The 27,193-nt window shown below is 47.6% G+C and overlaps 2 protein-coding genes across 2 annotated transcripts in view; one reads left to right on the forward strand and one right to left on the reverse strand.

The window, feature by feature from the left end:
- The window catches only part of REC114 (REC114 meiotic recombination protein), a 464,557-nt gene extending 452,894 nt beyond the window's left edge, over nucleotides 1–11,663 (reverse strand). The window contains exon 1 of the mRNA XM_056572772.1: nucleotides 11,370–11,663. Coding sequence (XP_056428747.1) covers nucleotides 11,370–11,576 — 207 coding nt within the window. The 5' untranslated portion in view covers nucleotides 11,577–11,663. The remainder of the gene's footprint in view (nucleotides 1–11,369) is intronic.
- Nucleotides 11,619–27,193, forward strand: part of HCN4 (hyperpolarization activated cyclic nucleotide gated potassium channel 4) — a 485,567-nt gene continuing 469,992 nt past the window's right edge. The window contains exon 1 of the mRNA XM_056572770.1: nucleotides 11,619–11,738. The gene's annotated coding sequence lies outside the window, so the exon portion shown is untranslated. The remainder of the gene's footprint in view (nucleotides 11,739–27,193) is intronic.

A 27,193-nucleotide genomic window follows, 5' to 3' on the forward strand; every position in this document is an offset into this window, starting at 1 on the left:
GTGCGCAATGACGAGTGACGTGACGTGCGCGACATGACGTCACCATCAGTGTGCACAGTGACAGCTCAGGAGGACGCCACCGGAGCCAGATGTAGAGTGGACCCCGGGCAAAGGTAATTATAAAACCGGGATGGGGGAAGCAATGGGGCCGGGGCGGTGGGGGGTGAGAGTGATAGGACCCCCGAACAGGCAGGGGGAGAGTAGCGGGTGGCGGTCTATGGCACCGCAAAAGCCACTGCAGTGCATTGATTTAAAGCGCCCGCTTTAAATCAATGATCTGCAGCAGTGTCGCGGGGGGATAAATAGCCGATAACTTATACCGGAATATCGATAACTTATACCGAATGTTATCGGCTATCGGCCCTAACCTCCACCGATTGTCGGTATCGGCCCTAAAAAACCGATATCGGTCGATCCCTACACCATACATATGCACACATCATACATACACCTGCCACTGCCCCCTATATCATACATTACATACACACATCACACATACACAGACACCATACACACATCATATATACACGACACATACACAATACATATGCACACATTATACATACACCTGCCGCTGCCCACCCCACATCATACACACATCACACATACAGACGCCATACACATATACACTTCATATATACACATGAAATATACATCATACATATGCACACATCATACATACCCCCCCCCCTAATCATACATTACATACATATACAACCACCCTTCCCGCCGCCTGCATGCTCGGCCTCCTTACCTGAGCCGGTGTGAGGTGAAATCCCCAGCCCGTGCCGTGCAGTCTCCTCACACACGTCTCTACCCGCTCTGTATTTTGCCCCGTGAATACTTGAAACCTCCCCGTGATAAATGAGGTCCTGTGTAGACAGAGCAGGGGGAAGGTAGAGGCTGTGTGTGGGGGAGGGAGGAGCTGTGTACATCTGTGTACACATGTACGTCCTCATTCTCCCCCTGTCTTCCTGTATTATGCAGAGCTGCGCTCTCCATCCTCCGGGAGGCGGGGCGTGGCTTAATCATCTCCTGCAGACGTGTGACCTCGGGCTCTGCCCTCGCTCCTGAGATCCCCTCACACCGGCTGGGGGGCTCTGAGCAGCGGCCCCCGGCTACTGAAATCAGCTGGGGGCCGCCACTGCCCACTCCATACACTCTGAGCACCGGTGTGAGGTGCAGACTTGCATCGGCTCCTGCGCCTCACACCGGCATTAAAGAAAAATAAGGGGAATATCTGTCTGTCCCTGCTTGCCCCATACAGGGCTAAATCTATGAACAATTCACCTGCCCGGCACCCAAAACGTTGCGTCGGGCGATAGGTTTCCACATCCCTGCTCACATATAATTCCCCCTGTTCTGCACCCTCAGGGGGCATTATATGTGAGGTGCACAGGACATGGGGTATAATATGTGAGGGGCACAGGACAGGGTGTATTATAAGTCAGGGGGGCATTATACAGGCAGAGGGAGAGAAGCAAGTGGCGGCGGCGGTCTCTGGCACCGCAAAAACCGGTACAGTTCATTGACTTAAAGCGCCCGCTTTAAATCAATGATCTGCAGCGGTTTCAGGGGGGGGGAGAAATAGCCGATAATTTATACCGGAATATTGGTATAAATTATCGGCTATCAGCCTTAACCTCCACAGATTATCGGTATCGGACCTAAAAAATCGATATCGGTCGATCCCTATTACATACAATGTAATACTATCTGACCGTAAGATTTTCAATTAAATACGATTCCTCCTGCCCATTTACTGGGAGTATTCCCAGTTCATACAAAAAATACACATTAACTATAGATACGCATTTGCAGAATAGTATACAACATTTTTTTTACATTTTAATATTTATGCATGACTTCCACCGAATGCAATCAATCCTATTAGTTGTTAAAATGTCAGCGGGTTTGTTATTCTGCTCTCCTGTGAGCAGGACTGTTACAGAGGTGGGGAGCCTGAAATACCTGTGATGTTGCTTTGCTTCTCCCTGTTGTACGATGTTTGGGAGCACTGGGCTGGGACCGGTGCTCGCCAGCCGTCTCCCATGTCTTTCTGTGCCGTAGTGTGAGCTGTTCAGCTTCGGTCTGTCTGGCTGCACACAGTTCACATGCACTATGCATGCTGTCTGTTCTCATATGAATACGCTGTTTTGCAACAAAGCCAGATGATTACTTGTAATGTTTTCTGCTGAACATTTTAACTAAAATTACCTGGAACACAGCGACTGTCAAATACCCAATGTGATTTGGTTCAATCTGTACATACAAGTTTTATGAAGGATCTATTGCAATTGCTTTTATTTTTATATGCTTGTTTTATGCAAACCCGCTAATTTGGTTGAGGGCTTTATCTGTATAAATATGACCTGTTGAATGCTGTACCAATCAGAGGACCTGATGAAGAGGGGGTCCCACCCCTTGAATCGCGTAGTCCACAGCACTATGAATAAAGAATCTTTTTTTATTTATTAATTTCTATTGTCCGATTCGGTTTCTAAAAAATATCATTGGGAGAGCGCCAGGAGGAACGCTATTCATCCTGCAGCCCGCAGGTTTCTTCTGAAATTTTTCTGACCGTACTAAAGATTCCAGTGACTGGTACGATCAAGGCAGCACTGCGGCTACATACCCGGGGATTGGGTAATCAAGCTTCATTAGTTGTGCTCTGAGCATAACACCATTAGGCTAGCAAAAACCTATTCTTGCTAGTGGTAATTCCATCTGCACCAGAGTAATGGCATATGTTTGCGCTTTTGTCTGTCTTTTTTTCTTTTTCATATTCTACAAGTATGGTCAATAGTGTTGACGTAAAAAAATTCCTAACCACAGAAAAGCGTTTTGTTATAACATAATTTTCCAGAAAAAAAGTTAGAAACGATCAAAAGGTCCAATCAATACAATAATGGTACCGATACAAACAATTAATTACGGCACAAAAAAATTAGCCCTCAAGTTTAACCCCTTAAGGACCAGGCATTTTACACCTTAGGACCAGAGCGTTTTTTGCACATCTGACAAATGTTACTTTAAACATTAATAACTCTGGAATGCTTTTAGTTATCATTCTAATTCCGAGATTGTTTTTTCGTGACATATTCTACTTTAACATAGTGGTAAAATTTTGTCGATACTTGAATCCTTTCTTGGTGAAAAATCCCAAAATTTGATGAAAAATTTGAAAATTTTGCATTTTTCTAACTTTGAAGCTCTCTGCTTGGAAGGAAAATGGATATTCAAAATATATATATATTTTTAGTCACATTTCCAATATGTCTACTTTATGTTTGAATCATAAAATTGACGTGTTTTTACTTTTGGAAGACACCAGAGGGCTTCAAAATTCAGCAGCAATTTTCCAATTTTTCACAAAATTTTCAAACTCACTATTTTTCAGGGACCAGTTCAGGTTTGAAGTGGATTTGAAGGGTCTTCATATTAGAAATACCCCACAAATGACCCCATTATAAAAACTGCACCCCCCAAAGTATTCAAAATGGCATTTAGTAGGTGTTTTAACCCTTTAGGTGTTTCACAGGAATAGCAGCAAAGTGAAGGAGGAAATTCACAAGCTTCATTTTTTACACTCGCATGTTCTTGTAAACCCAATTTTTTAATTTTTACAAGGGGTAAAAGGAGAAAATGTATACTTATATTTGTAGCCCAATTTCTCTCGAGTAAGGAAAAACCTCATATGTCTATGTAAATTGTTCGGCGGGCGCAGTAGAGGGCTCAGAAGCGAAGGAGCGACAAGGGGATTTTGGAGAGTACGTTTTTCTGAAATGGTTTTTGGGGGGCATGTTGCATTTAGGAAGCCGCTATGGTGCCAGAACAGCAAAAAAAAACCACATGGCATACCATTTTGGAAACTAGACCCCTTAGGGAACGTAACAAGGAATAAAGTGAGCCTTAATACCCCACAGGTGTTTCACGACTTTTGCATATGTAAAAAATATATATATTTTTTTTCACTAAAATGTGTGTTTCCCCCCAAATTTCACATTTTTGCCAGGGTTAATAGCAGAAAATACCCCACAAAATTTGTAACCCCATCTCTTCTGAGTATGGAGGTACCCCATAAGTTGGCCTGAAGTGCACTACGGGCGAACTACAATGCTCAGAAGAGGAGGAGCACCATTGAGCTTTTGGAAAGAGAATTCGTTTGGAATGGTAGTCAGGGGCCATGTGCATTTACAAAGCCCCCTGTGGTGCCAGAACAGTGGACCCCCCCCCACATGTGACCCTATTTTGGAAACTACACCCCTCACAGAAATTAATAAGTGGTGCAGTGAGCATTTACACCCCACTGGTGTTTGACAGATCTTTGGAACAGTGGGCTGTGCAAATGGAAAATTAAATTTTTCATTTTCACGGATCACTGTTCCAAAAATCTGTCAGACACCTGTGGGGCGTAAATGCTAACTGTACCCCTTATTACATTACATGAGGGGTGTAGTTTCCAAAATGGGGTCACATGTGGGGGGGGGTCCATTGTTCTGGTACCATGGGGGCTTTGTAAACACAAGTGGCCTTCAATTCCGATCAAATTTTCTCTTCAAAAGCCCAATGGCGCTCCTTCTCTTCTGAGCATTGTAGTGCACCCATAGAGCACTTTACATCCACATATGGGGTATGTTCTTACTCAGAAGAAATGGGGTTACAAATTTTGGGGGGCTTTTTTCCTATTTTCCCTTGTGAAAATGAAATATTTAGGGTGACACCAGCATTTTAGTGAAAAAAAATTTTATTTTTCATTTTCCCATCCAACTTTAATGAAAATTTGTCAAACACCTGTGGGGTGTTCAGGCTCACTATACCCCTTGTTACATTCCATGAGGGGTGTCGTTTCCAAAATGGGGTCACATGTGGGTATTTATTTTTTTGGGTTTATGTCAGAACCGCTGTAAAATCAGCCACCCCTGTGCAAATCACCAATTTAGGCCTTAAATGTACATAGTGCGCTCTCACTCCTGAGCCTTGTTGTGCGTCCGCAGAACATTTTACGCCCACATATGGGGTATTTTCGTACTCAGGAGAAATTGCATTACAAATTTTTGGGGTCTTTTTTTCCTTTTACCTCTCGTGAAAATAAAAAGTAAAGGACAACACCAGCATGTTAGTGTAAAACATTTTTTTTTTTACACTAACAGGCTGGTGTAGACCCCAACTTTTCTTTTTCATAAGGGGTAAAAGGAGAAAAAGCCCCCCAAAATTTGTAGTGCAATTTCTCCCGAGTACGGAAATACCCCATATATGGCCCTAAACTGTTTACTTGAAATACGACAAGACTTCGAAGTGAGAGAGCGCCATGCGCATTTGAGGACTAAATTAGGGATTGCACAGGGGTGGACATAGGGGTATTCTACGCCAGTGATTCCCAAATAGGGTGTCTCCAGCTGTTGCTAAACTCCCAGCATGCCTGGACAGTCAGTGGCTGTCCGGAAATGCTGTGAGCTGGAGGCTCTGTTTTGGAAACACTGCCGTACAATAAGTTTTTTTTTTATTGGGGGGACAGTGTAAGGGGGTGTAAATGTAGTGTTTTACCCTTTATTACGTGTTAGTGTAGTGTAGTGTTTTTAGGGTACATTCACACTAGCGGAGGTTTACAGTGAATTTACCGCTAGGAGTTTGCGCTGCAGCGAAAAATTTACCACAGCTCATACTTGAAGTAGTAAACTTACTGTAAACCCGCCAGTGTGAATGTACCCTGTACGTTCACATGGGGGGGGGCAAACCTCCAGCTGTTTCAAAACTACAAGGTGCACAGTATAGAGATCACTGTGCAGTGGTCTCAAACTGTAGACCTCCAGCTGTTGCAAAACTGCAACTCCCAGCATGCCTAAACAGCTCTCTGGGCATGCTGGGAGTTGTAGTTTTGCAACATCTGGAGGGTTACAGTTTAGAGACCACTATAGTGGTCTCAGACTGTAGCCCTCCAGATGTTGCTAAGTAACTCACCGGCTTCCGTTGTATCCAGGGAGCTGCGTCGCCATTCTCTTCTTCCGCCGATCGTCGCCCGCTGCCGCCGCTGATCGTCGCCCGCTGCCGTCGCCGATGGTTAAGTGGATCTTCGGCGCCGGTCCCTGTCGGTTTCCCCGTCCTGCCCCGCCTATTGTGGGTGGGCAGAACGGGGAAACAGAAAGTAAACCCCTCCGCCCCCGATCTGCTATTGGTGGTCGCGTCTAGACCACCAATAGCAGAGATAGGAGGTGTGGTACCTCTGCCACCTCACTCCTATTGCTTCAAGGGGATCGTGGGTGTCTAGGACATCCGAGATCCCCTTTATTTTCCAGGTCACTGGGTCACTATAGACCCGTAGGACCCGGAATAGCCGCAAATCGCAAGTGTGAATTCACTGATGACCCCCCTGGGCATTTGCGCGGGGTGCCTGCTGATCGATATCAGCAATCACCCAGGCCCGGTCCCCGCCCGGCGTGCGGCAGGGGCCGGAATTCCCACAGACGTATGAGTACGTCCCTGGTCCTTAAGACCCAGGGCGCAGGGACGTACTCATACATCCGTGGTCCTTAAGCGGTTAAAGAGTAGTTGCCACTTGAAAAATGATTCCTACCTTCTAGATTTAATTTTTCATGCCTGAGCAGGAAGCCGATATCCCCAGCAGTCGCAACCTCACTGAAGCCTGCTAGGTGCCAGCTTCCACCCTTACCTAGTCTTTGCAGTGCTCCCGTCAGGAGATGAGTAGCCAATCGCACGGCAGGCTGCTCCGGGGTCTAATCCTCTCTGTTTCTCACTGCATGTGCTATCCAGGGAGGAGGAGTATAGGAGCTTCGCTGGACCTGCCGTGCAAAATTCTCTGCCAAGACCCCAGACCCCAGACCTCAGATAACACCTCAGATCAGACTTACCCCAAAAGGACATGTACAGTCCTGGAGCATAAGCGCTGCACTGATATTATGTGCGTGCGCTGCCTCCAGACTGTACATGCCGGGAGCGGGGGACAGGCGGCGCCCGAGGCCAGCGAGCCAATGCGCGCAGCCCCGACGTTCACATCACTCGCTCCCAGCTGTCTAACTGACAGGCAGGGAGCGAGCGCACGCTGACTGAATTCGGACCGATTTTCCAGCCGGGATCCGTCCAAATTCGGCAGTGACGTCCCAGCAGGCTGCAGCCGGCCACTATGAGGGAGACCCCTAGTGGCCGGATTTCTAATGGAAAATACAATATTTTGAACACAAAAAAAATTATTCATGTATATTAGAGATATGTTGTAGTACATAAGTACTACAGCACATCAAAAAAAAAAGTTCATGACAGTGCCCATTTAACCTCTTAAGGGCGCAGGGCGTACCTGTACGCCCTGCACTCGGTATATAACGCGGGGTCACGCCGGGTTGGTCCCGGCGGCTAATAAAAGCCGGGACCCTGGGCTAATAGCGTGTGGCACCGATCGTTGTGCCGCGCACTATTAACCCTTTAGATGGGGTGTTCAAAGTTGATCATCGCATCTATAATGAAAGTGAAAGCTTCCCGGCAGCTCAGTTGGGCTGATCGGGAACATCGCGGTGAATTCGCGATGTCCCGATCAGCTAGAACGCAAGCGGAGGTCCCTTTACCTTCCCCCGTCGCGTTCGAACGGCGATGGACTGCTCCAAGCCTGAAATCCAGGCTTAAGCAATCGACCGCTGATAACACTGATCTTTGCCGTGTCAATGCACGGCAATGATCTGTGTAGCAGATGAGTGTGTGCAGTGTATTAGCCACTGGGGGGGGGCTATAACACTGCAAAAAAAAAGTGTGAAAAAAAGTTAATAAAGATCATTTAAAGTTGGAGTGACCGATCCCATGAAGTTGGAGTGACCGCTCCCATGACAGATACTGGAGCATATGGGCTCCTTGGCTCAGTTTTCGTGATGCTGACACCGACCTCCTTCTCTCACACCAGACAACACAACCGGGTACCCTCCATTGACCCCATTGACAATTCTTTCTCCCTCGCTTTCCACCCCCCCTCCTCCCCTCCTCCCCCCCGACCACACCTTGTATCTATTCTCTGTCTTCCACTTACCTGTCTTTCTTCCTATTTTCTCCTTCCTCTGTCTCCTCCCTTGGAGAAATCCTTCACCTTTTTCTTTTCATTTTTTTTCCTTCTCTTTTCTTTTTCTTTCCGTATTCCGGCACCTTTGTGCTCATGTTCATTGACCCTACTATGTTTAGTGCCATACTCCTAGTACAGTTCTAACTAATTGGATCGGCTCCTAGGTGACACCACCTCATACTTATATGATGCCCATTGGCCTATCTAACCTTCTACTTTATGTGAAGCTAAAGTCGATGTGTATCGGTAACTCTTTTAATTGAGTTGCTTTATTGCTTTCGCAATAATGCATTACCACGGAATGCTCATTGGTCTATCAAAATGTTGCTTGGGGCCTGGTCCGCTCAAGCCATATATAATCAGTATTTCGCACTGTACTTCATATTACACTTGTATGTTATGTTGTATTGAAAATTTGAAAATAAAGAATTGAAAAAAATAAAGATCATTTAACACCTTCCCTAATAAAAGTAAGAATAACCCCCTTTTCCCATTAAAAAAAACAACTGTGTAAATAAAAATAAACATATGTGGTATCGCCACATGCAGAAATGTCCGAACTATAAAAATATATAGTTAATTAAACAGCACGGTCAATGGCGTACGTGCGAAAAAATCCCAAAGTCCAAAATAGCGTATTTTTGGTCACTTTTTACATCATAAAAAAATGAATAATAAGCGATGAAAAAGTCTGATCAATATGAAAATGGTAATGATGAAAGCTTCAGATCACAGCGCAAAAATGTAGCCATCATACTGGCCCGTACGCAGAAAAATAAAAAGTTATAGGGGTCAGAATATGACAGTTTTAAACGTACACATTTTCCTGCATGTATTTATGATTTTATTTTGAAGTAATACAAAATCAAACATATATACGGTAAGTAGGGTCTCATTTTAACTGTATGGACCTACAGAATAAAGATAAGATGTCATTAGTACCGAAAAATGCACTGCATAGAAATGGAAGCCCCCAATATTTACAAAATGGCATTTTTTTCTTCAATTTTGTTGCACAATGAATTTATTTTCCGCTTCGCCATGGATATTTTGGTAAAATTACTAATGTCACTGCAAAGTAGAATTGATGGCGCAAAAAATAAGCCATAATATGGAATTTTAGGTGCAAAATTGAAAGTGTTATGATTTTTAGGTGATCAGAAAAAAATTAAAATACAAAAACTGAAAAACCCTGCGTCCTTAAATGAGCACTGTCATGAAATAAAAAAATTGATATGTTGTAGTACTTAAGTACTACAACATATCTCTAATATACTTTAATAAAAAAAAAAGTGATTTTAAAACAGTTTAAAATCACTTTTAAATTCGGCCACTAGGGGTCGCCCTCATAGTGGCCGAATGCATTCGGCAGTGACGTCACTAGTGAATTTCGACTCATTGAAGCCTGGCAATGAGTCGGAATTCACTCACTGCGGTGCTCGCTCCCGCCTGTCAATCAAACAGGCGGGAGCGAGCGCTGAGAACAGAAGAAGCGCGCATTGGCTCCCCTGCTCCCTGGCCTTGCATGCCGGCCCCGCCTCCCGGCATCCCGTCGCTGCTGTCCTGCCTGTCTCTGCACTGTCCTGGTATGTCTGGGGGGTGGGGGGGTTAGGGGGGGGGGGGTGTTCGGGTAGCGGGTGATCGGGTAGCGGGGTTCAGGGGAGGGGTAGCGGGGTTCGGGTTGCGCCGCGGCCATGTATTGTTTTTAACACAGGATGCCTCAAGTTTTTCCCCTACTACAAGTCCCAGCATGCCCTGACAGCCAATAGATGTCTGGGCAAGCTGGGAGTTGTAGTGGTGAAACAGCTGGAGGCACCCTGTGTAGATGAACTAAGGGCGGAAGTCAACCCCAGCAGGCATCAGTGACGTGGTGCCTGCTGGGGAAGTCTGCCTGGTAGTGAGCACACTACCAGGCAGACAAAACTGCATTTTTTATATAGTAAAAAAAAATAAAAATTAGGCAGGGAGGAGGTTAGGTATAGATGGGAAATAGGCAGGGACAAAGAGGGAAAAAAAGGGATGGTGGGAGCTACCCTTTAAGGGGTTAAGCAAACCAATTTTCATACAAAAAGTTATAATTTAGTGAGACAAAATAAAACCTATATAAATTGGGTATCGTTGTAATCGCATGGACCTACAAAATAAACATAATGGCCCAGATTTATCAAACTCTGAGAGAAAAAGTGGAGAGATTTTCCCACAATAACCAATCACAGCTCAGCTTTCACTTTACCAGAGCTTGTTAGCTGAGCTGTTATTGGTTGTTGTGGGAAAATCTCTCCACTTTTTCTCTCATAGAGTTTGATAAATCTGGACCTATTTGCAATTTTTACAGAAAAGTGCACTGTGTAGAAACAGAACAAAATGGTGTGTTCTTTTTTTGTTTTGTTTTTGTCATTTTAGCCGCACAAATAAATTTTTTGTTTCACCATAGAATTGGTTGTAAAATGAATGTCATTGCAAAGTACAATTGGTGGCGCAAAAAACAAGCCCTTTTATGGGTCTGGAAAATTAAAAGTTATAGTTATTACTGATAAAAAAAAAATCCCTACGTCCTTAGGCTATGTTCACATGGTGGAATGTCCACATGAAAAATCTTGGTGCGGACATTCCACTGTCAGCGGAGTGCCGGCAGGACCGCTAGGACCGCTCAGAAATCCACCGTCTCACAGACGGCAATGCATTTTCTTGCGGAATCCGCCGAAAGAATGGATGTAGCTATTCTTTCTGCGGACACCAGAAACTGAATTTCTACGCCAGAATCAACTGGCACGGAAAATCTGCCACAGTGTAGCGGAATCCCATTGAAATCAACTCTGCTGCTGCAGAATATTCATGAAGAATTCCACTTGGACATTCTGCCATGTGAATATACCCTAATGGGATTAAGGAACTCCACATTACAATACATGCTTTTTTTGTGTGATCCGGGTGCAGAGGGGACCCCTCTATGTGCAGTGTATAGAAGTCCCATGCACCATGCACAGAAAGTTACCTCAAGATACATGGCAAAAAGGCATCATTCTGTAGTGCACATTTATCACTGCACATCCCGTATTTGCTCAGCATCAATTTATCAAGCCCACCATCTTTGTATTTGCGACAAAAGGGGGCATATTCCTGAGTAACATTACCATTAAGACCCACTTAGAGCTATGCCAGTACTAATGAATATGCCCCATTAGGTTCACAGGATATACAATAAGCATATACACTGCATGTGCTGTAATTGTATACAGTGATAACCCCTTAGACCTCTTGTATACATTGATAACCCCTCTGTCCTCTATGCTTTTCTAAGCTATCTTACCCGTTTTTGCGTTTGGTTCTTATCTTTCTCCTTTGGGCTCCCGACTCTCACATGTTTTCTGAGGACCCATTGTTCTCCTTGTTCTGTTACCCTGAGGTCAAAAGGTGACAAGACCCTGGAATATGAAGAACTACCACCGACAGCCTCAGCCATAGCCATTACACCGCAAAGGCGGGAAACACCCTGAGGGTACTGTGCAGTGTACATACATAGAAGAGCACGTAAAGGAGCTCCCCCTGCTGGTTGACGTGCAGCGTAAGCTGCTGTGTACACTATGAAGAGTCCACGGCTGCCACAGAGCTGAGGTAAAGAAGACCTCGGAAACGCTAAACCCTGAGGAAGAATACTGTGGCGTAGTACAGGATATGTGTAAGGCGCAATGCTGACTTATTCAGTCATGTATATGTTATAATAACAGTTCTGTGAGAAACATCACACAGTACAGTACTGTCATATGTATTGCAGTGGCTTTTGCTGTCTCTAAATGTAGTGCATCTTTTAGATCGTCTATTTTTGTTAATTTTTTTGGCACAATTTTTGGCCACTTCCCATTAAGCATAGTAAGAAAGGATCAACAATGTCTAATAATTGTCCAAAATACATAAATATGGAGTTTATTATGATTAGTTTTTGGTGCTAATTGTCCCAGAATTCTGACGCATTTTGACTAGTAAATAGTAATGTACAAATTTGTTTAGATTTACAAATATGGTCTAATGTTTAGCCATGTAAACTTAGAATACAGGTATAGGTCTATTCACATGTACAGTATTCTCAGTACCTACTCTTTGGAGAAACCGTCCCCAGCTGGGGGCACAAATGCCCAGGTGGGGCGCAGGCCGCCAAAGCATAGATCAGACCCCAGCGCTCCTTTGCTAATGGGGACACTTGCCCCAGATCCCAAGGCGAGTGCGGCTTTCATGAGCGGCTCACGTGCATATAACTGAAAGTCTCCTCTGTGTGAGCCACAATCATCTGCGGCCTACACTGAGAGCTGTACACGTCGATTATCGGCACAGACAGCCTGTAGAGGAGATCAGTGCGTGGGACATGGTGAGGTAAATACAGTGGTCCCTCAAGTTACAATATTAATTGGTTCCATGACGACCATTGTATATTGAAACCATTGTATGTTGAGACCATAACTCTACGGAAACTTGGTAATTGGTTCAGCCCCAAAAATGTCATCCAAAATAGGAAAAAGTGAGGATTAAAAATAAATAAGTAGATAACTAATATAGATAAAGCAAATCCTTACATAGAAAAGTAAGAAAGAGCTGCTGGGAGCTGTAAATCACTGTCTATTTCAGTGTTTCCCAAAGAGGGTGCCTCCAGCTGTTGCAAAACTACAACTTCCAGCATGCCTGGACAGCCTTCGGCTGCTCACCTGATATCCCACGCAGCGATCTCCTCAGCAGCAGGGCCGCGTCTTCTCCCCTCCACAGTACAGGCGCCGGATGAATGACGTCACCGGCACCTGTGCTGCGTGGGGGCGGAGGTCACGTCTCCTCTGTGTAAGCTGCAGATGCGGCTCACACAGAGGGGACGCCTTCTCCTGTATGTGCGTGTATCGCGCATACAGGAGAAGGCACCGCTGTCTGCTGGGGATCTGGGACGAGTGTCCCGGACCTCAGTAGCGGCGGAGGGTCAGTCCGCCCCTGGCACCCACCCTTGTGAATGGCACCCGGGGCGGGCCGCCCCCTCAGCACCCCCCTTGGTACGCCACTGCATTATAGTATAAATTATGCATATTAAAAAAAATTAGGTCCATATGATTAAAATGATACCAAATTTGTATAGGTTTTGTTTTATTTTACTACTTTTTATACGAAAATGAGTATGCTTAACCCCTTAAAGGGGTAGTCCAGTGGTGAAAAACTTATCCCCTATCCTAAGGATAGGGGATAAGTTTGAGATCGCGGGGGGTCCGACCGCTGGGGCCCCCTGCGATCTCTCTGTACGGGGCCCCGGCTCTCCGCCGAGATAGCCGGTGTCGACCCCCGCACGAGGCGGCGGCCGACACGCCCCCTCAATACATCTCTATGGCAGAGCCGGAGATTGCCGAAGGCAGCGCTTCGGCTCTGCCATAGAGTTGTATTGAGGGGGCGTGTCGGCCGCCGCCTCGTGCGGAGGTCGACACGCCCCCTTCCCGCGGGCTGTCGGGGCTCCGTACAGGAGATCGCAGGGGGCCCCAGCGGTCGGACCCCCCGCGATCTGCAACTTATCCCCTATCCTTAGGATAGGGGATAAGTTGCCCACCACTGAATCACCACTGGACTACTCCTTTAAGGACCACATGTTTTTCCATTTTTGCACTTTTGTTTTTTCCTCCTCACCTTTTAAAAATCATAAATCTTTCAATTTTGCACCTAAAAATCCATAATTTTTATGCAGTACATTTTCCGGAAAAAAATGACACCTTATCTTTCTTCTGTAGGTCCATACGAGTAAAATGATACCCTACTTATATAGGTTTGATTTTGTGGCACTTCTGTAAAAAATCATAACTACATGCAGAAAAATGTATACGTTTAAACTTGTCATCTTCTGACCCCTATAACTTACCGTGTATGGGGCGATATGAAGGCTAATATTTTGCGCTGTGATCTGAAGTTTTTAGCGGTACCATTTTTTTTATTGATCGGACGTTTTGATCGCTTTTTATTCATTTTTTCATCATATAAAAAGTGAACAAAAATACGTTATTCTAAACTTTGGAATTTTTTTGCGTGTACGCCATTGACCGTGTGGTTTAATTAATGATATATTTTTATAGTTCGGACATTTATGCACGCGGCGATACCACATATGTTTATATTTATTTTTATTTACATATTTTTTTTATGGGAAAAAGGGGTGATTTGGACTTTTATTAGGGAAAGGGTTAAATGACATTTATTAACTTTTTTTACACTTTTGTTTGCAGTGTTATAGCTCCAAAAGGGGGCTATAACACTGCACACACTGATCTTATACACTGTTCACTGCAAAGCCATAGCTTTGCATTGATCAGTGTTATCGGCGGTCGATTGCTCAAGCCTGCATCTCAGGCTTGGAGCAATCAATCGCCGAAGGGACGCGCTGGAGGAAGGTAAGAGGACCTCCGCTCGTGTCCCAGCTGATCGGGACACCGCATTTTCACTGCGGTGGTCCCGATCAGCCCCACTGAGTAGCAGGGAAGCTTTAACTTTCATTTTTAGATGTGTCATTCAACTTTGAACACCGCGTCTAAAGCGTTAATAGCGCGCAGCACCGCAATCGCTGCCGCGCGCTATTAACCCCGGGTCCCAGCTTCAGTTACATTCCGGGACCGACCCGATATCAAACGGGATCACCGTGTGACCACGCGTTATATCGCGGGAGCCGGTGTGAGGTGAAATATTCAAACCCGTGAAAAAATCGGACTGCCCCTCTCCAAAATTTGCCGAAGCTAGAGGGGGAGGAGCAAGTTTGCCGACGCTACAGCGGGGAGGAGCGAGGGCAGAGCCATGGGTTTGGTTTTTTCACCGCACGTGAAGAGCAGAGCCATGGGTTTGATAATTTCACCGCACATCTGCAGATAATTAAGCCACGCCCCTCACCCCCCTCCCGGAGGATGGAGAGCACGAGAGCGCAGCTCTGCATAATACAAGAAGACAGTGCAGGGGGAGAATGAGGACGTACACAGCTCCTCCCCTCCCTGCTCTGTACACACAGCTGGAGGCACACTGGTGGGTAAGCACTCAGGTTCTCACCAGTGTGCCTCCAGCTGTCGCAAAACTACAACTCCCAGCATTAACTGATAGCCGAAGGGCATGCTGGGAATTGTAGAGATGCAACAACTGGAGCGCACATATACAACTCTCAGCATGCCCTGAAAGCCATTTGCTGTTCATGCATGCTGGGAGTTGTACTTATGCAAGATCTTAATGGCCACAATTTAGAGACCACTGCACAGTGATCTCCAAACTTTGGCCCTTCAGATGTTGCTAGGTAACTACTCACCTCCTGGCTCCCGTCAACAGCACGATCGCCACCTGCCACTACTTGAGGAGGACATGCACACATCACAGTTCCCCCGCTCTGCCCGAACTATCATGGGTGGGCAGAGCGGGGGGACTGAACTTTAACACTCGCGCCACCTCCACGATCTGCTATTGGTTGGTCACTTCTGACCAATCAATAGCAGAGATGGGTGGGGTGGCACCGCTGGCACCTCACTCCTATCACTTCAGGGTGATTGAAGCTGTCTTGGACAGCCTTGAACACCCCTATTTACCGGGTCACCGGAGACACATATGACCTGGAATCACTGCCAATCTCCGGTCTGAATTGGGCTCAAGAGCCCCCAGGCATTGGCACGGAATGCCTTCTGAACGATTTCAGCAGGCCTCCCGTTCCGTTCACCGCCTGGTTACCTGTGGTGAACAGAAACGCTGAGGGCGTACAGGTACGCCCTATGTCCTAGACAGGTTAATGATTTAATCAAACTCCACTCACAGAATGCTGCAAGTGAAGTTTTAATGTGGCATCCGCCGCCAAAATCAGTTATTTCCTCCTCAATTTCTCCAGGATGAAGATGTACAGGCTACTGTGTTATTTCTCCTGTATGTTTTTGCTCCTGTACGTCCCTCCTGACATGAATTTCTCTAAAGCTTCTGTGCAATGAACGCTGACATTAAGACCACTGTACAAACCCTTTACATCTCTGCTTCCCAGTATGAACCCCATGCATTTCTACGTCGCTGTAAGAATGCTTACTGTTCATACAGTGATGTTCATGCCTGTACAAACCCTGTACATTTTCTATGTCCTCTTTATGGGGCTAATGAACACACCATGAAAAAGCAGAAGCCAGCCCATGCAGTCCATCCTCCCCCTTGCAGCCTGAGGAAACCTGCGTTATATACAGCACACATATATATATATATATATATATATATATATATTGTGGCAGTGTGGCAAGGAAAGGGTGTATTTCCCTTGCTAACTCTGGAGAATGCTCCACCTGTGGCCTGATTAATGAGGTATCAGGAAGGGAAAGTGTGTTTAAAAGGAAAGGAAACAGAATAGTTGGGGCTCTCCCTGGGAAACAGTATGCTGGCTGTTAGAGGGGGAGACACACGGGCCCTGTTTAGGTAACACGCAGAAGGCGCTGCGAGTGGTCCAAGAAGTGGTGTGAACTGTGAGTAACAGGTTGCAGGAGACACATGTTTAACTGGCTGAGGGTAGCTCACCAGTTCGTAGTCAGAGCATGCTGATATGTGTAGTCAGTGACCAGATGGTCTAGGACTTTATTTTGTTCCTGTTTATGTTTTGTTTTACCTGCAACCTGTGGAAATAAAGTTGGCGAGGAGCCAGACTTGTATGCGGAACTGTGGTCTGTGGTGTTATTGTGAGGAACGTGTCCCGTGGCAAGTGACCAGGACGATCCCAGAGCTAATCCCCAAGACTGTTCGTCACAATATATATATATATATATATATATATATATCACAAACATAGACCGCAGCACACCAGATTAACGTAAAGTGGTATTTATTCCAACCAACGGAGCAACGTTTCAGACGCCCATGCGTCCTTTCTCAAGCACACTTTAGTGACCATCTTGCCAGTATATATGTGGTAACCAATTTACAACTCAATTTACAAAAATAGTATAAAAAGTGTACAAAATTACATATATAAAAAGAGAAATTATGTCATATACTTAAACAGATTGTGCAAATACAAGATGGGTATAAAGACATCATACCCAATTTACAGTACTTTATAAAAAAAAGTGTAAGTACAGTTATAAGTGAATAACAAGTGACAGGTGATATACATGTGAAAATTATTATAATTACCGGGAGGGGGGAGGAGCAGATGTTCTCGCATACAAGCACTGGTTCCATATCCAGGAAGTGGAAACAAAAACTGCGCCTGCGCGCTGTTTGGCGCGAGGCGTCCGGCGCATAGTCTATGCGTCAGACGCCGCGCGTCTTAGTGACATGTACCCGTACCAACAGCCTATCAGTACATTCGCAGCCGTTACGTGTGTAGTCACATGGCCGCCTGAGGTGCGCGCATGCGCATAGAGATATCATCCTCTGCGGCGGCCATCTTAATTATGGGCAAAGGTATGGGCAACATAATGTATTAATGGTAAAGTACACTAACAGTATAGATAAGTATATCGGAGTATAGGGACTGTATTAAAGCAGTCACGTATCGGGAGCAACCATGCACATCGGACACCCATGTCGCAATATACCACAGGGGGCTCCGTGCTTCCTGGACACAACGGGGCTTAATACGTAGCCCCGCTGTGGCCGGTAGACTGTTTGCGACACGCGCACACAATAGTGTGTGTGTGTTCGCATAACAGGGGGGTTCCACGGAGCCCCCTGTGGTATATTGCGACATGGGTTTCCGATGTGCATGGTTGGTCCCGATACGTGACTGCTATATATAACTCAGCCCTGGTTGGGATACACTGGCATACACACACAAAAGGGACTACAACTCCCAGCATGTGTCATTCAGTCTGTGGTATAACACCAGCATGCTGCCTCTGTAGTCTCCTGGGAGTTGTAGTTCACCAACACCTCTATTGTCTTAGTAGTCTACTGTGAGTTGTAGTTCACCAACACCTATATTGTATCTTAGTAGTCTCCTGGGGGTTATAGTTCACCAACACCTCTATTGTATCTGAGTAGTCTCCTGGGAGTTATAGTTCACCAACACCTCTATTGTATCAGTAGTCTCCTGGGAGTTGTAGTTCATACACCAGTGTTTCCCAACCAGGGTGCCTACTGATGTTGCAAAACTACTACTCCCAGCATTCCCTGGTTGGGAAACACTGGCATACACACACATAGCAGGGACTACAACTCCCAGCATGTGTCATTCAGTAGCCCCCCCCCCCCCTCACACATAGAAATCATCCCCAGTATAATATTTATTCCCCTGCAGTCTATACATCCCCATCCCGTGTAATATGTCCTCTCATCCCCAGCCCATGCAGTCAGGCCTGGACTGGCCTACCAGGATACCGGGAATTATGTCGGTGGGCCGCTGGGCCTGGGGCCGCTTTGGGGCTGGATTAACGTAGTTGCTCCAGGCCCCTACATGAAAATAGGTCCAGCGGGCTGCACAGGCGGCCCGCATAGGCCGCCTGGCGCCGACGATAGAGAGGGCCAGCCCTGCCCTGTCCCAGGCCGGCCCTGTTTCTTACTTAGGGCCCTGGGTGGGCGGCTGCCTGGGAGAGGTGCTTTGAACTCCGGCGTGATGCGTTGCTGCGCTTAGACGTGAGGTCACGTCACCGTGGGGGTGACGTGACCTCACGCCTAAGCGCAGCAGCGCAACGTCGGAGTTCACTGTGCCACCGATCAGTGCGCCCGCCAGCCTGGCTGCTCTCTCTCTCGTACAGAGCCCCGCATGTCCTCAGGTACAGAGCCCCGCTTGTCCTCAGTGTACAGAGCCCCGCTTGTCCTCAGGTACAGAGCCCCACTTGTCCTCAGTGTACAGAGCCCCGCTTGTCCTCAGGTACAGAGCCCTACTTTTCCTCAGTGTACAGAGCCCTGCTTGTCCTCAGTGTACAGAGCCCCGCTTGTCTTCAGGTACAGAGCCCTGCTTGTCCTCAGGTACAGAGCCCTGCTTGTCCTCAGTGTACAGAGCCCTGCTTGTCCTCAGTGTACAGAGCCCCGCTTGTCCTCAGGTACAGAGCCCCGCTTGTCCTCAGGTACAGAGCCCCGCTTGTCCTCAGGTACAGAGCCCTGCTTGTCCTCAGGTAAAGAACCCTGCTTGTCCTCAGGTACAGAGCCCTGCTTGTCCTCAGTGTACAGAGCCCTGCTTGTCCTCAGTGTACAGAGCCCTGCTTGTCCTCAGTGTACAGAACCCTGCTTGTCCTCAGTGTACAGAACCCTGCTTGTCCTCAGTGTACAGAACCCTGCTTGTCCTCAGTGTACAGAACCCCGCTTGTCCTCAGGTACAGAGCCCCGCTTGTCCTCAGGTACAGAGCCCTGCTTGTCCTCAGTGTACAGAGACCTGCTTGTCCTCAGGTACAGAACCCGCTTGTCCTCAGGTACAGAACCCCGCTTGTCCTCAGGTACAGAGCCCTGCTTGTCCTCAGTGTACAGAACCCTGCTTGTCCTCAGTGTACAGAGCCCTGCTTGTCCTCAGTGTACAGAGCCCCGCTTGTACTCAGGTACAGAACCCTGCTTGTCCTCAGGTACAGAGCCCCGCTTTCCTCAAGTACAAAGCCCCGCTTGTCCTCGTGTACAGAGCCCCGCTTGTGTTCAGTGTACAGAGCCCCGCTTGTCCTCAGTGTACAGAGCATCGCTTGTCCTCAGTGTACAGAGCCCTGCTTGTCCTCAGGTACAGAACCCTGCTTGTCCTCAGTGTACAGAGACCTGCTTGTCCTCAGGTACAGAACCCCCGCTTGTCCTCAGGTACAGAACCCTGCTTGTCCTCAGGTACAGAGCCCCGCTTGTCCTCAATGTACAGAGCCCTGCTTGTCCTCAGGTACAGAACCCTGCTTGTCCTCAGTGTACAGAGACCTGCTTGTCATCAGGTACAGAACCCCCGCTTGTCCTCAGGTACAGAACCCTGCTTGTCCTCAGGTACACAACCCCCGCTTGTCCTCAGTGTACAGAGACCTGCTTGTCCTCAGGTACAGAACCCCCGCTTGTCCTCAGGTACAGAACCCTGCTTGTCCTCAGGTACAGAGCCCCGCTTGTCCTCAATGTACAGAGCCCTGCTTGTCCTCAGGTACAGAACCCTGCTTGTCCTCAGTGTACAGAGACCTGCTTGTCATCAGGTACAGAACCCCCGCTTGTCCTCAGGTACAGAACCCCCGCCTGTCCTCAGGTACAGAACCCTGCTTGTCCTCAGGTACAGAACCCCCGCCTGTCCTCAGGTACAGAACCCTGCTTGTCCTCAGGTACACAACCCCCGCTTGTCCTCAGTGTACAGAGCCCCGCTTGTCCTCAGTGTACAGAACCCCGCTTGTCCTCAGGTACAGAACCCCGCTTGTACTCAGGTACAGAGCCCCGCTTGTCCTCAGTGTACAGAGCCCCGCTTGTCCTCGGTGTACAGAGCCCCGCTTGTCCTCGGTGTACAGAGCCCCGCTTTTCCTCAGTGTACAGATCCCTGCTTGTCCTCAGTGACTGCACCTAATGTGGGGAACTATACTGCACCTAATGTGGGGGGAACTGTACTGCACCTAATGTGGGGGGAACTGTACTGCACCTAATGTGGGGGGAACTGTACTGCACCTAATGTGGGGGGAACTGTACTGCACCTAATGTGGGGAAACAATACTGCACCTAATGTGGGGGAACTATACTGTACCTAATGTGGGGGAACTGTACTGCACGTAATGTGGGGAACTGTACTTCACCTAATGTGCTCATGTGGGGAAACTGTACTGCACCTAATGTGGGGAGCTATACTGCACCTAATTTGGGGGGGAACTGTACTGCACCTAATGTGGGGGGAACTGTACTGCACCTAATGTGGGGGGAACTGTACTGCACCTAATGCGGGGGGAACTTAACTGCACCTAATGTGGGGGAACTATACTGCACCTAATGTGGGGGAACTAATATGCTTTAAAATGCATGATTTTACCTTTTTTGAACAAGAAAATGACGACGTGCTGGTATAATGACGCAACACTATGGGGCTGGTATGTAATTTTTTCCAGGGCTGGTTTTGACACCCAGTCCGGCCCTGCATGCAGTGCAGTATGTCTCCTTCACACATAGCAGTCATTATGGAGGTGAGGAGCTGTGCATGTTCCCTCTCCCCTCACCTGCTCTGTGTTTCCCCCGTGCAAACTTGAAACCTCCCTGTGATTATTTAGGTCCTGTGTGTACAGAGCGGGGGAGGGGAGGAGCTTTTCCCCTGTGAAAACTTTAAACCTCCACGTGATAAATTAGGTCCTGTGTGTACAGAGCAGGGGGAGGGGAGGAACTGTGTATGTCCTCATTCTCCCCCTGCACTGTCTGCTCTCGCGCTCTCCATCCTCTGGGAGGGGGGGGGGGTGAGGGGGCGTGGCTTAATATTTCTGTCCTCAGTGTACAGAGCCCTGCTTGTCCTCAGTGTACAGAACCCTGCTTGTCCTCGGTGTACAGAACCCCGCTTGTCCTCAGGTACAGAGCCCCGCTTGTCCTCAGGTACAGAGCCCCGCTTGTCCTCAGGTACAGAGCCCTGCTTGTCCTCGGTGTACAGAGACCTGCTTGTCCTCAGGTACAGAACCCGCTTGTCCTCAGGTACAGAACCCCGCTTGTCCTCAGGCACAGAGCCCTGCTTGTCCTCAGTGTACAGAACCCTGCTTGTCCTCAGTGTACAGAGCCCTGCTTGTCCTCAGTGTACAGAGCCCTGCTTGTACTCAGGTACAGAACCCCGCTTATCCTCAGGTACAGAACCCCGCTTTTCCTAAGGTACAGAGCCCCGCTTTCCTCAAGTACAGAGCCCCGCTTGTCCTCGTGTACAGAGCCCCGCTTGTGTTCAGTGTACAGAGCCCCGCTTGTCCTCAGTGTACAGAGCCCCGCTTGTCCTCAGGTACAGAACCCTGCTTGTCCTCAGTGTACAGAGAGCTGCTTGTCCTCAGGTACAGAACCCCGCTTATCCTCAGGTACAGAACCCCGCTTGTCCTAAGGTACAGAGCCCCGCTTTCCTCAAGTACAGAGCCCCGCTTGTCCTCGTGTACAGAGCCCCGCTTGTGTTCAGTGTACAGAGCCCCGCTTGTCCTCAGTGTACAGAGCCCTTCTTGTCCTCAGGTACAGAACCCTGCTTGTCCTCAGTGTACAGAGACCTGCTTGTCCTCAGGTACAGAACCCCCGCTTGTCCTCAGGTACAGAACCCCGCTTGTCCTCAGGTACAGAGCCCCGCTTGTCCTCAGTGTACAGAACCCTGCTTGTCCTCAGTGTACAGAGCCCCGCTTGTCCTCAGTGTACAGAGACCTGCTTGTCCTCAGGTACAGAACCCCCGCTTGTCCTCAGGTACAGAGCCCTGCTTGTCCTCAGGTACAGAACCCTGCTTGTCCTCAGTGTACAGAGACCTGCTTGTCCTCAGGTACAGAACCCCCGCTTGTCCTCAGGTACAGAACCCCCGCTTGTCCTCAGGTACAGAACCCCCGCCTGTCCTCAGGTACAGAACCCCGCTTGTCCTCAGGTACACAACCCCTGCTTGTCCTCAGTGTACAGAGCCCCGCTTGTCCTCAGTGTTACAGAGCCCCGCTTGTCCTCGGTGTACAGAGCCCCGCTTGTCCTCGGTGTACAGAGCCCCACTTTTCCTCAGTGTACAAATCCCTGCTTGTCTTCAGTGACTGCACCTAATGTGGGGAACTATACTACACCTAATGTGGGGGGAACTGTACTGCACCTAATGTGGGGGGAACTGTACTGCACCTAATGTGGGGGGAACTGTACTGCACCTAATGTGGGGAAACTATACTGCACCTAATGTGGGGGAACTATACTGTACCTAATGTGGGGGAACTGTACTGCACCTAATGTGGGGAACTGTACTTCACCTAATGTGCTCATGTGGGGAAACTGTACTGCACCTAATGTGGGGAGCTATACTGCACCTAATTTGGGGGGGAACTGTACTGCACCTAATGTGGGGGAAACTGTACTGCACCTAATGTGGGGGGAACTGTACTGTACCTAATGTGGGGGGAACTATACTGCACCTAATGTGGGGGAAACTATACTGCACCTAATGTGGGGGAACTATACTGCACCTAATGTGGGGGAACAAATATGCTTTAACCTCTTCAGGACCCATGACGTATGCATACGCCATCACACCCTGGGTCTTAAGGACCCATGACGTATGCATACGTCATGTCTTTTCCTGGTCTCCGCCGCTCACCCAGCGGAGATCGGAAGCGGATCCCTGCTGAAATCCTTCAGCAGGGATCCAGGGCAAACGCCGAGGGGGGCCATGTATGCCCCCCATGTCGGCGATCGCCGCAAATCGCAAGGGAAATCGCCCTTGCGATCTGCGGCGATACCGGGCCGATCGGGTCTCTGGGACCCGACCGCCCGGTAATTTCACATGATCCCGGCTGTCACAGACAGCCAGGACCATGCTAAAGCATAGGAGCGAGGTGGCAAGCCGGCCACCTCCTCCTATACCCTGCGATCTGTCGGTTAGTTAACCGACCAATCGCAGGAGGGGGGGCGGTTACTTCCTCCCGTCCTGCCCGGCCCCTTGACGTCCGGAGAGGACGGGAGGAAGACCGGAGGATGCGGCGGGGGACGGGGGAGTGCTGGGGACCGGCCCCGGTACTTACCTCGTCCCTGAAGACCCGGATCCCGGCGGGGAAGATGGCGGCGGCGGCGACAGGTGAGTAGATCTTCAGCCGCGGTCGGGCCCTTTACAGCAATGCACGTCGCCGTAAAGCGACATGCATTGCTGTATTGGGACCCTATATACTACAACTCCCAGCATGCCCAGACAGCCCTTGGCGTCTGGGCATGCTGGGAGTTGCAGTTTTGCAACATCTGGAGGTCCACAGTTTGGAGACCACTGTGCCCTTCCAGATGTTGCAAAACTACACATTCTCAGCATGCCCTTACTGTCCAGGCATGCTGGGAGTTGTAGTTCTGTAACATCTGGCCCTTCAGATGTTGCAGAACTACAACTCCCAGCATGCCTGGACAGTTTTGGCATACTGGGAGTTGTAGTTTTGCAACATCTGGAAGGGCACAGATTGGGAACCACTGTAGTAGTGGTCTGCAAACTGTAGTCCTCCAGATGTTGCAAACTACAACTCCAAGCATGCTGGGAGTTGTAGTTCGGCAACATCTGGCTCTAAAGATGTTGCCGAACTACTACTCCCAGCATGCCTGAGAATGTTTGGGAGTTGTGGTTTTGCAACAACAGGAGGCACACTGGTTGGGAAACATTGTCTGTTTCCTAACTCAGTGTTTCCCAACCCGTGTGCCTCCAGCTGTTGCAAAACTATAACTACCAGCATGCACTGATAGACTGTGCATGCTGGGAGTTGTAGTTTTGCAACAGCTGGAGGTCCCCCCTTGTGAATGTACAGGGTACATTCACATGGGCAGGGGGCTTACAGTGAGTATCAGGCTGCAAGTTTGCGATGCAGCAAATTTTGCGCGGCAGCTCAAACTCGCAGCGGGAAAATCGCTGTAACCCCCCCTGCCCGTGTGACTGTACCCTAAAAACACTACACTACACTAACACAAAATAAAATAAAAAGTAAAAAACACTACATATACACATACCCCTATACAGCCCCCCTCCTTCCCCAATAAAAATGAAAAACGTCTGGTACGCCACTGTTTTCAAAATGGAGCCTCCAGCTGTTGCAAAACAACAACTCCCAGTATTGCCGGACAGCCGTTGACTGTCCAAGCATGCTGGGAGTTTTGCAACAGCTGGAGGCACCCTGTTTGGGAATCACTGGCGTAGAATACCCCTATGTCCACCCCAATGCAAATCCCTAATTCAGGCCTCAAATGCGCATGGCGCTCTCACTTCGGAGCCTTGTCGTATTTCAAGGCAACAGTTTAGGGTCACATACGGGGTATCGCCGTACTCGGGAGAAATTGCCTTACAAATTTTGGGGGGCTTTTTCTCCTTTCACCCCTTATGAAAAGGTGAAATTGGGGTCTACACCAGCATGTTAGTGTAAAAAAAAAAATGTTTTTACACTAACATGCTGGTGTTGCCCTATACTTTTCATTTTGACAAGAGGTAAAAGGGAAAAAAGCCCCCCACAATTTGTAATGCAACTTCTCCCGACTACGGAGATACCCCATATGTGGGCGCAAAGTGCTCTGGGGGCGCACAACAAGGCTCAGAAGGGAGAGTGCCCCATGTACATTTGAGGTGATTTGCACAGGGGTGGCTGATTGTTACAGCGGTTTTGACAAACGCAAAAAAAAAAAACCCACATGTGACCCCATTTTGGAAACTACACCCCTCACGGAATGTAATGAGGGGTGCAGTGAGAATTTACACCCCACTGGTATCTGACAGATCTTTGGAACAGTGGGCTGCGCAAATTAAAAATTTTGTACAGCCCACTGTTCCAAAGATCTGACATACACCAGTGGGGGGTAAATGCTCATTGTACCCCTTGTTACGTTCCTCAAGGGGTCTAGTTTCCAATGTGGTATGCCATGTGGGGGTTATTTTGCTGTCCTGGCACCATAGGGGCTTCCTAAATGCGACATGCCCCCGAGCAAAATTTGCTCTCAAAAAGCCAAATATGTCTCCTTCTCTTCTGAGCATTGTAGTTCGCCCATAGTGCACTTCATGTCAACTTATGGGGTACCTCCATACTCAGAAGAGATGGGGTTACAAATTTTGGGGGCTATTTTCTGCTATTAACCCTTGCAAAAATGTGAAATTTGGGGGGAAGCACACATTTTATTGAAATTTTTTTACATTTTTTTTACATATGCAAAAGTCGTGAAACACCTGTGGGGTATTAAGGCTCACTTTATTCCTTGTTACGTTCCTCAAAGGGTCTAGTTTCCAAAATGGTATGCCATGTGGGTATTTTTTGCTGTCCTGGCACCATAGGGGCTTCCTATATGGGACATGCCCCCCAAAAACCATTTCAGAAAAACGTACGCTCCAAAATCCCCTTGTTCCTCCTTCCTTTCTGAGCCCTCTACTGCGCCCGCCGAACACTTTACATAGACATATGAGGTATGTGCTTAGTCGAGAGAAATTGGGCTACAAATAGAAGTATACATTTTCTCCTTTTACCCCTTGTAAAAATTCAAAAATTGGGTCTACAATAACATGCGAGTGTAAAAAATGGAAATTGTGAATTTTCTCCTTCACTTTGCTGCTATTCCTGTGAAACACATAAAGGGTTAAAATGCTGACTGAATGTCATTTTGAATATTTTGGGGGGTGCAGTTTTTATAATGGGGTCATTTGTGGGGTATTTCTAAGATGAAGACCCTTCAAATCCATTTCAAACCTGAACTGGTCCCTGCAAAATTGTAATTTTGGAAATTTTGTGAAAAATTGGAAAATTGCTGCTGAACTTTGAAGCCCTCTGATGTCTTCCAAAAGTAAAAACTCATCAATTTTATGATGCAAACATAAAGTAGACATATTGTATATGTGAATAAAATAAAATAATATTTGGAATATCCATTTTCATTACAAGCAGAGAGCTTCAAAGTTAGAAAAATGCAAAATGTTCAAATTTTTCATCAAATTTTGGGATTTTTCACCAAGAAAGGATGCAAGTTACCAAAAAATTTTACAACTAAGTTAAAGTAGAATATGTCACGAAAAAACAATCTCGGAATCAGAATGATAACTAAAAGCATTCCAGAGTTATTAATGTTTAAAGTGACAGTGGTCAGATGTGCAAAAAATGGCCGGGTCCTAAGGTGTAAAATGGCTGGGTCCTTAAGGGGTTAAAATGCATGATTTTACCTTTTTTGAACAAGAAAATGACGAAGTGCTGGTATAATGACGCTGGTATGTAATTTTTTCCAGGGCTGGTTTTCACACCCAGTCCAGCCCTGCATGCAGTGCAGTATGTCTCCTTCACACATAGCAGTCATTATGGAGGTGAGGAGCTGTGCATGTTCCCTCTCCCCTCACCTGCTCTGTGTTTCCCCCGTGCAAACTTGAAACCTCCCTGTGATTATTTAGGTCCTGTGTGTACAGAGCGGGGGAGGGGAGGAGCTTTTCCCCCGTGAAAACTTTAAACCTCCACGTGGTAAATTAGGTCCTGTGTGTACAGAGCAGGGGGAAGGGAGGAACTGTGTATGTCCTCATTCTCCCCCTGCACTGTCTGCTCTCGCGCTCTCCATCCTCTGGGAGGGGGGGGGGTGAGGGGCGTG

Source organism: Hyla sarda, chromosome 4, assembly GCF_029499605.1.
Source record: "Hyla sarda isolate aHylSar1 chromosome 4, aHylSar1.hap1, whole genome shotgun sequence".
In the NCBI taxonomy this organism is placed as follows: Eukaryota; Metazoa; Chordata; class Amphibia; order Anura; family Hylidae; genus Hyla; species Hyla sarda.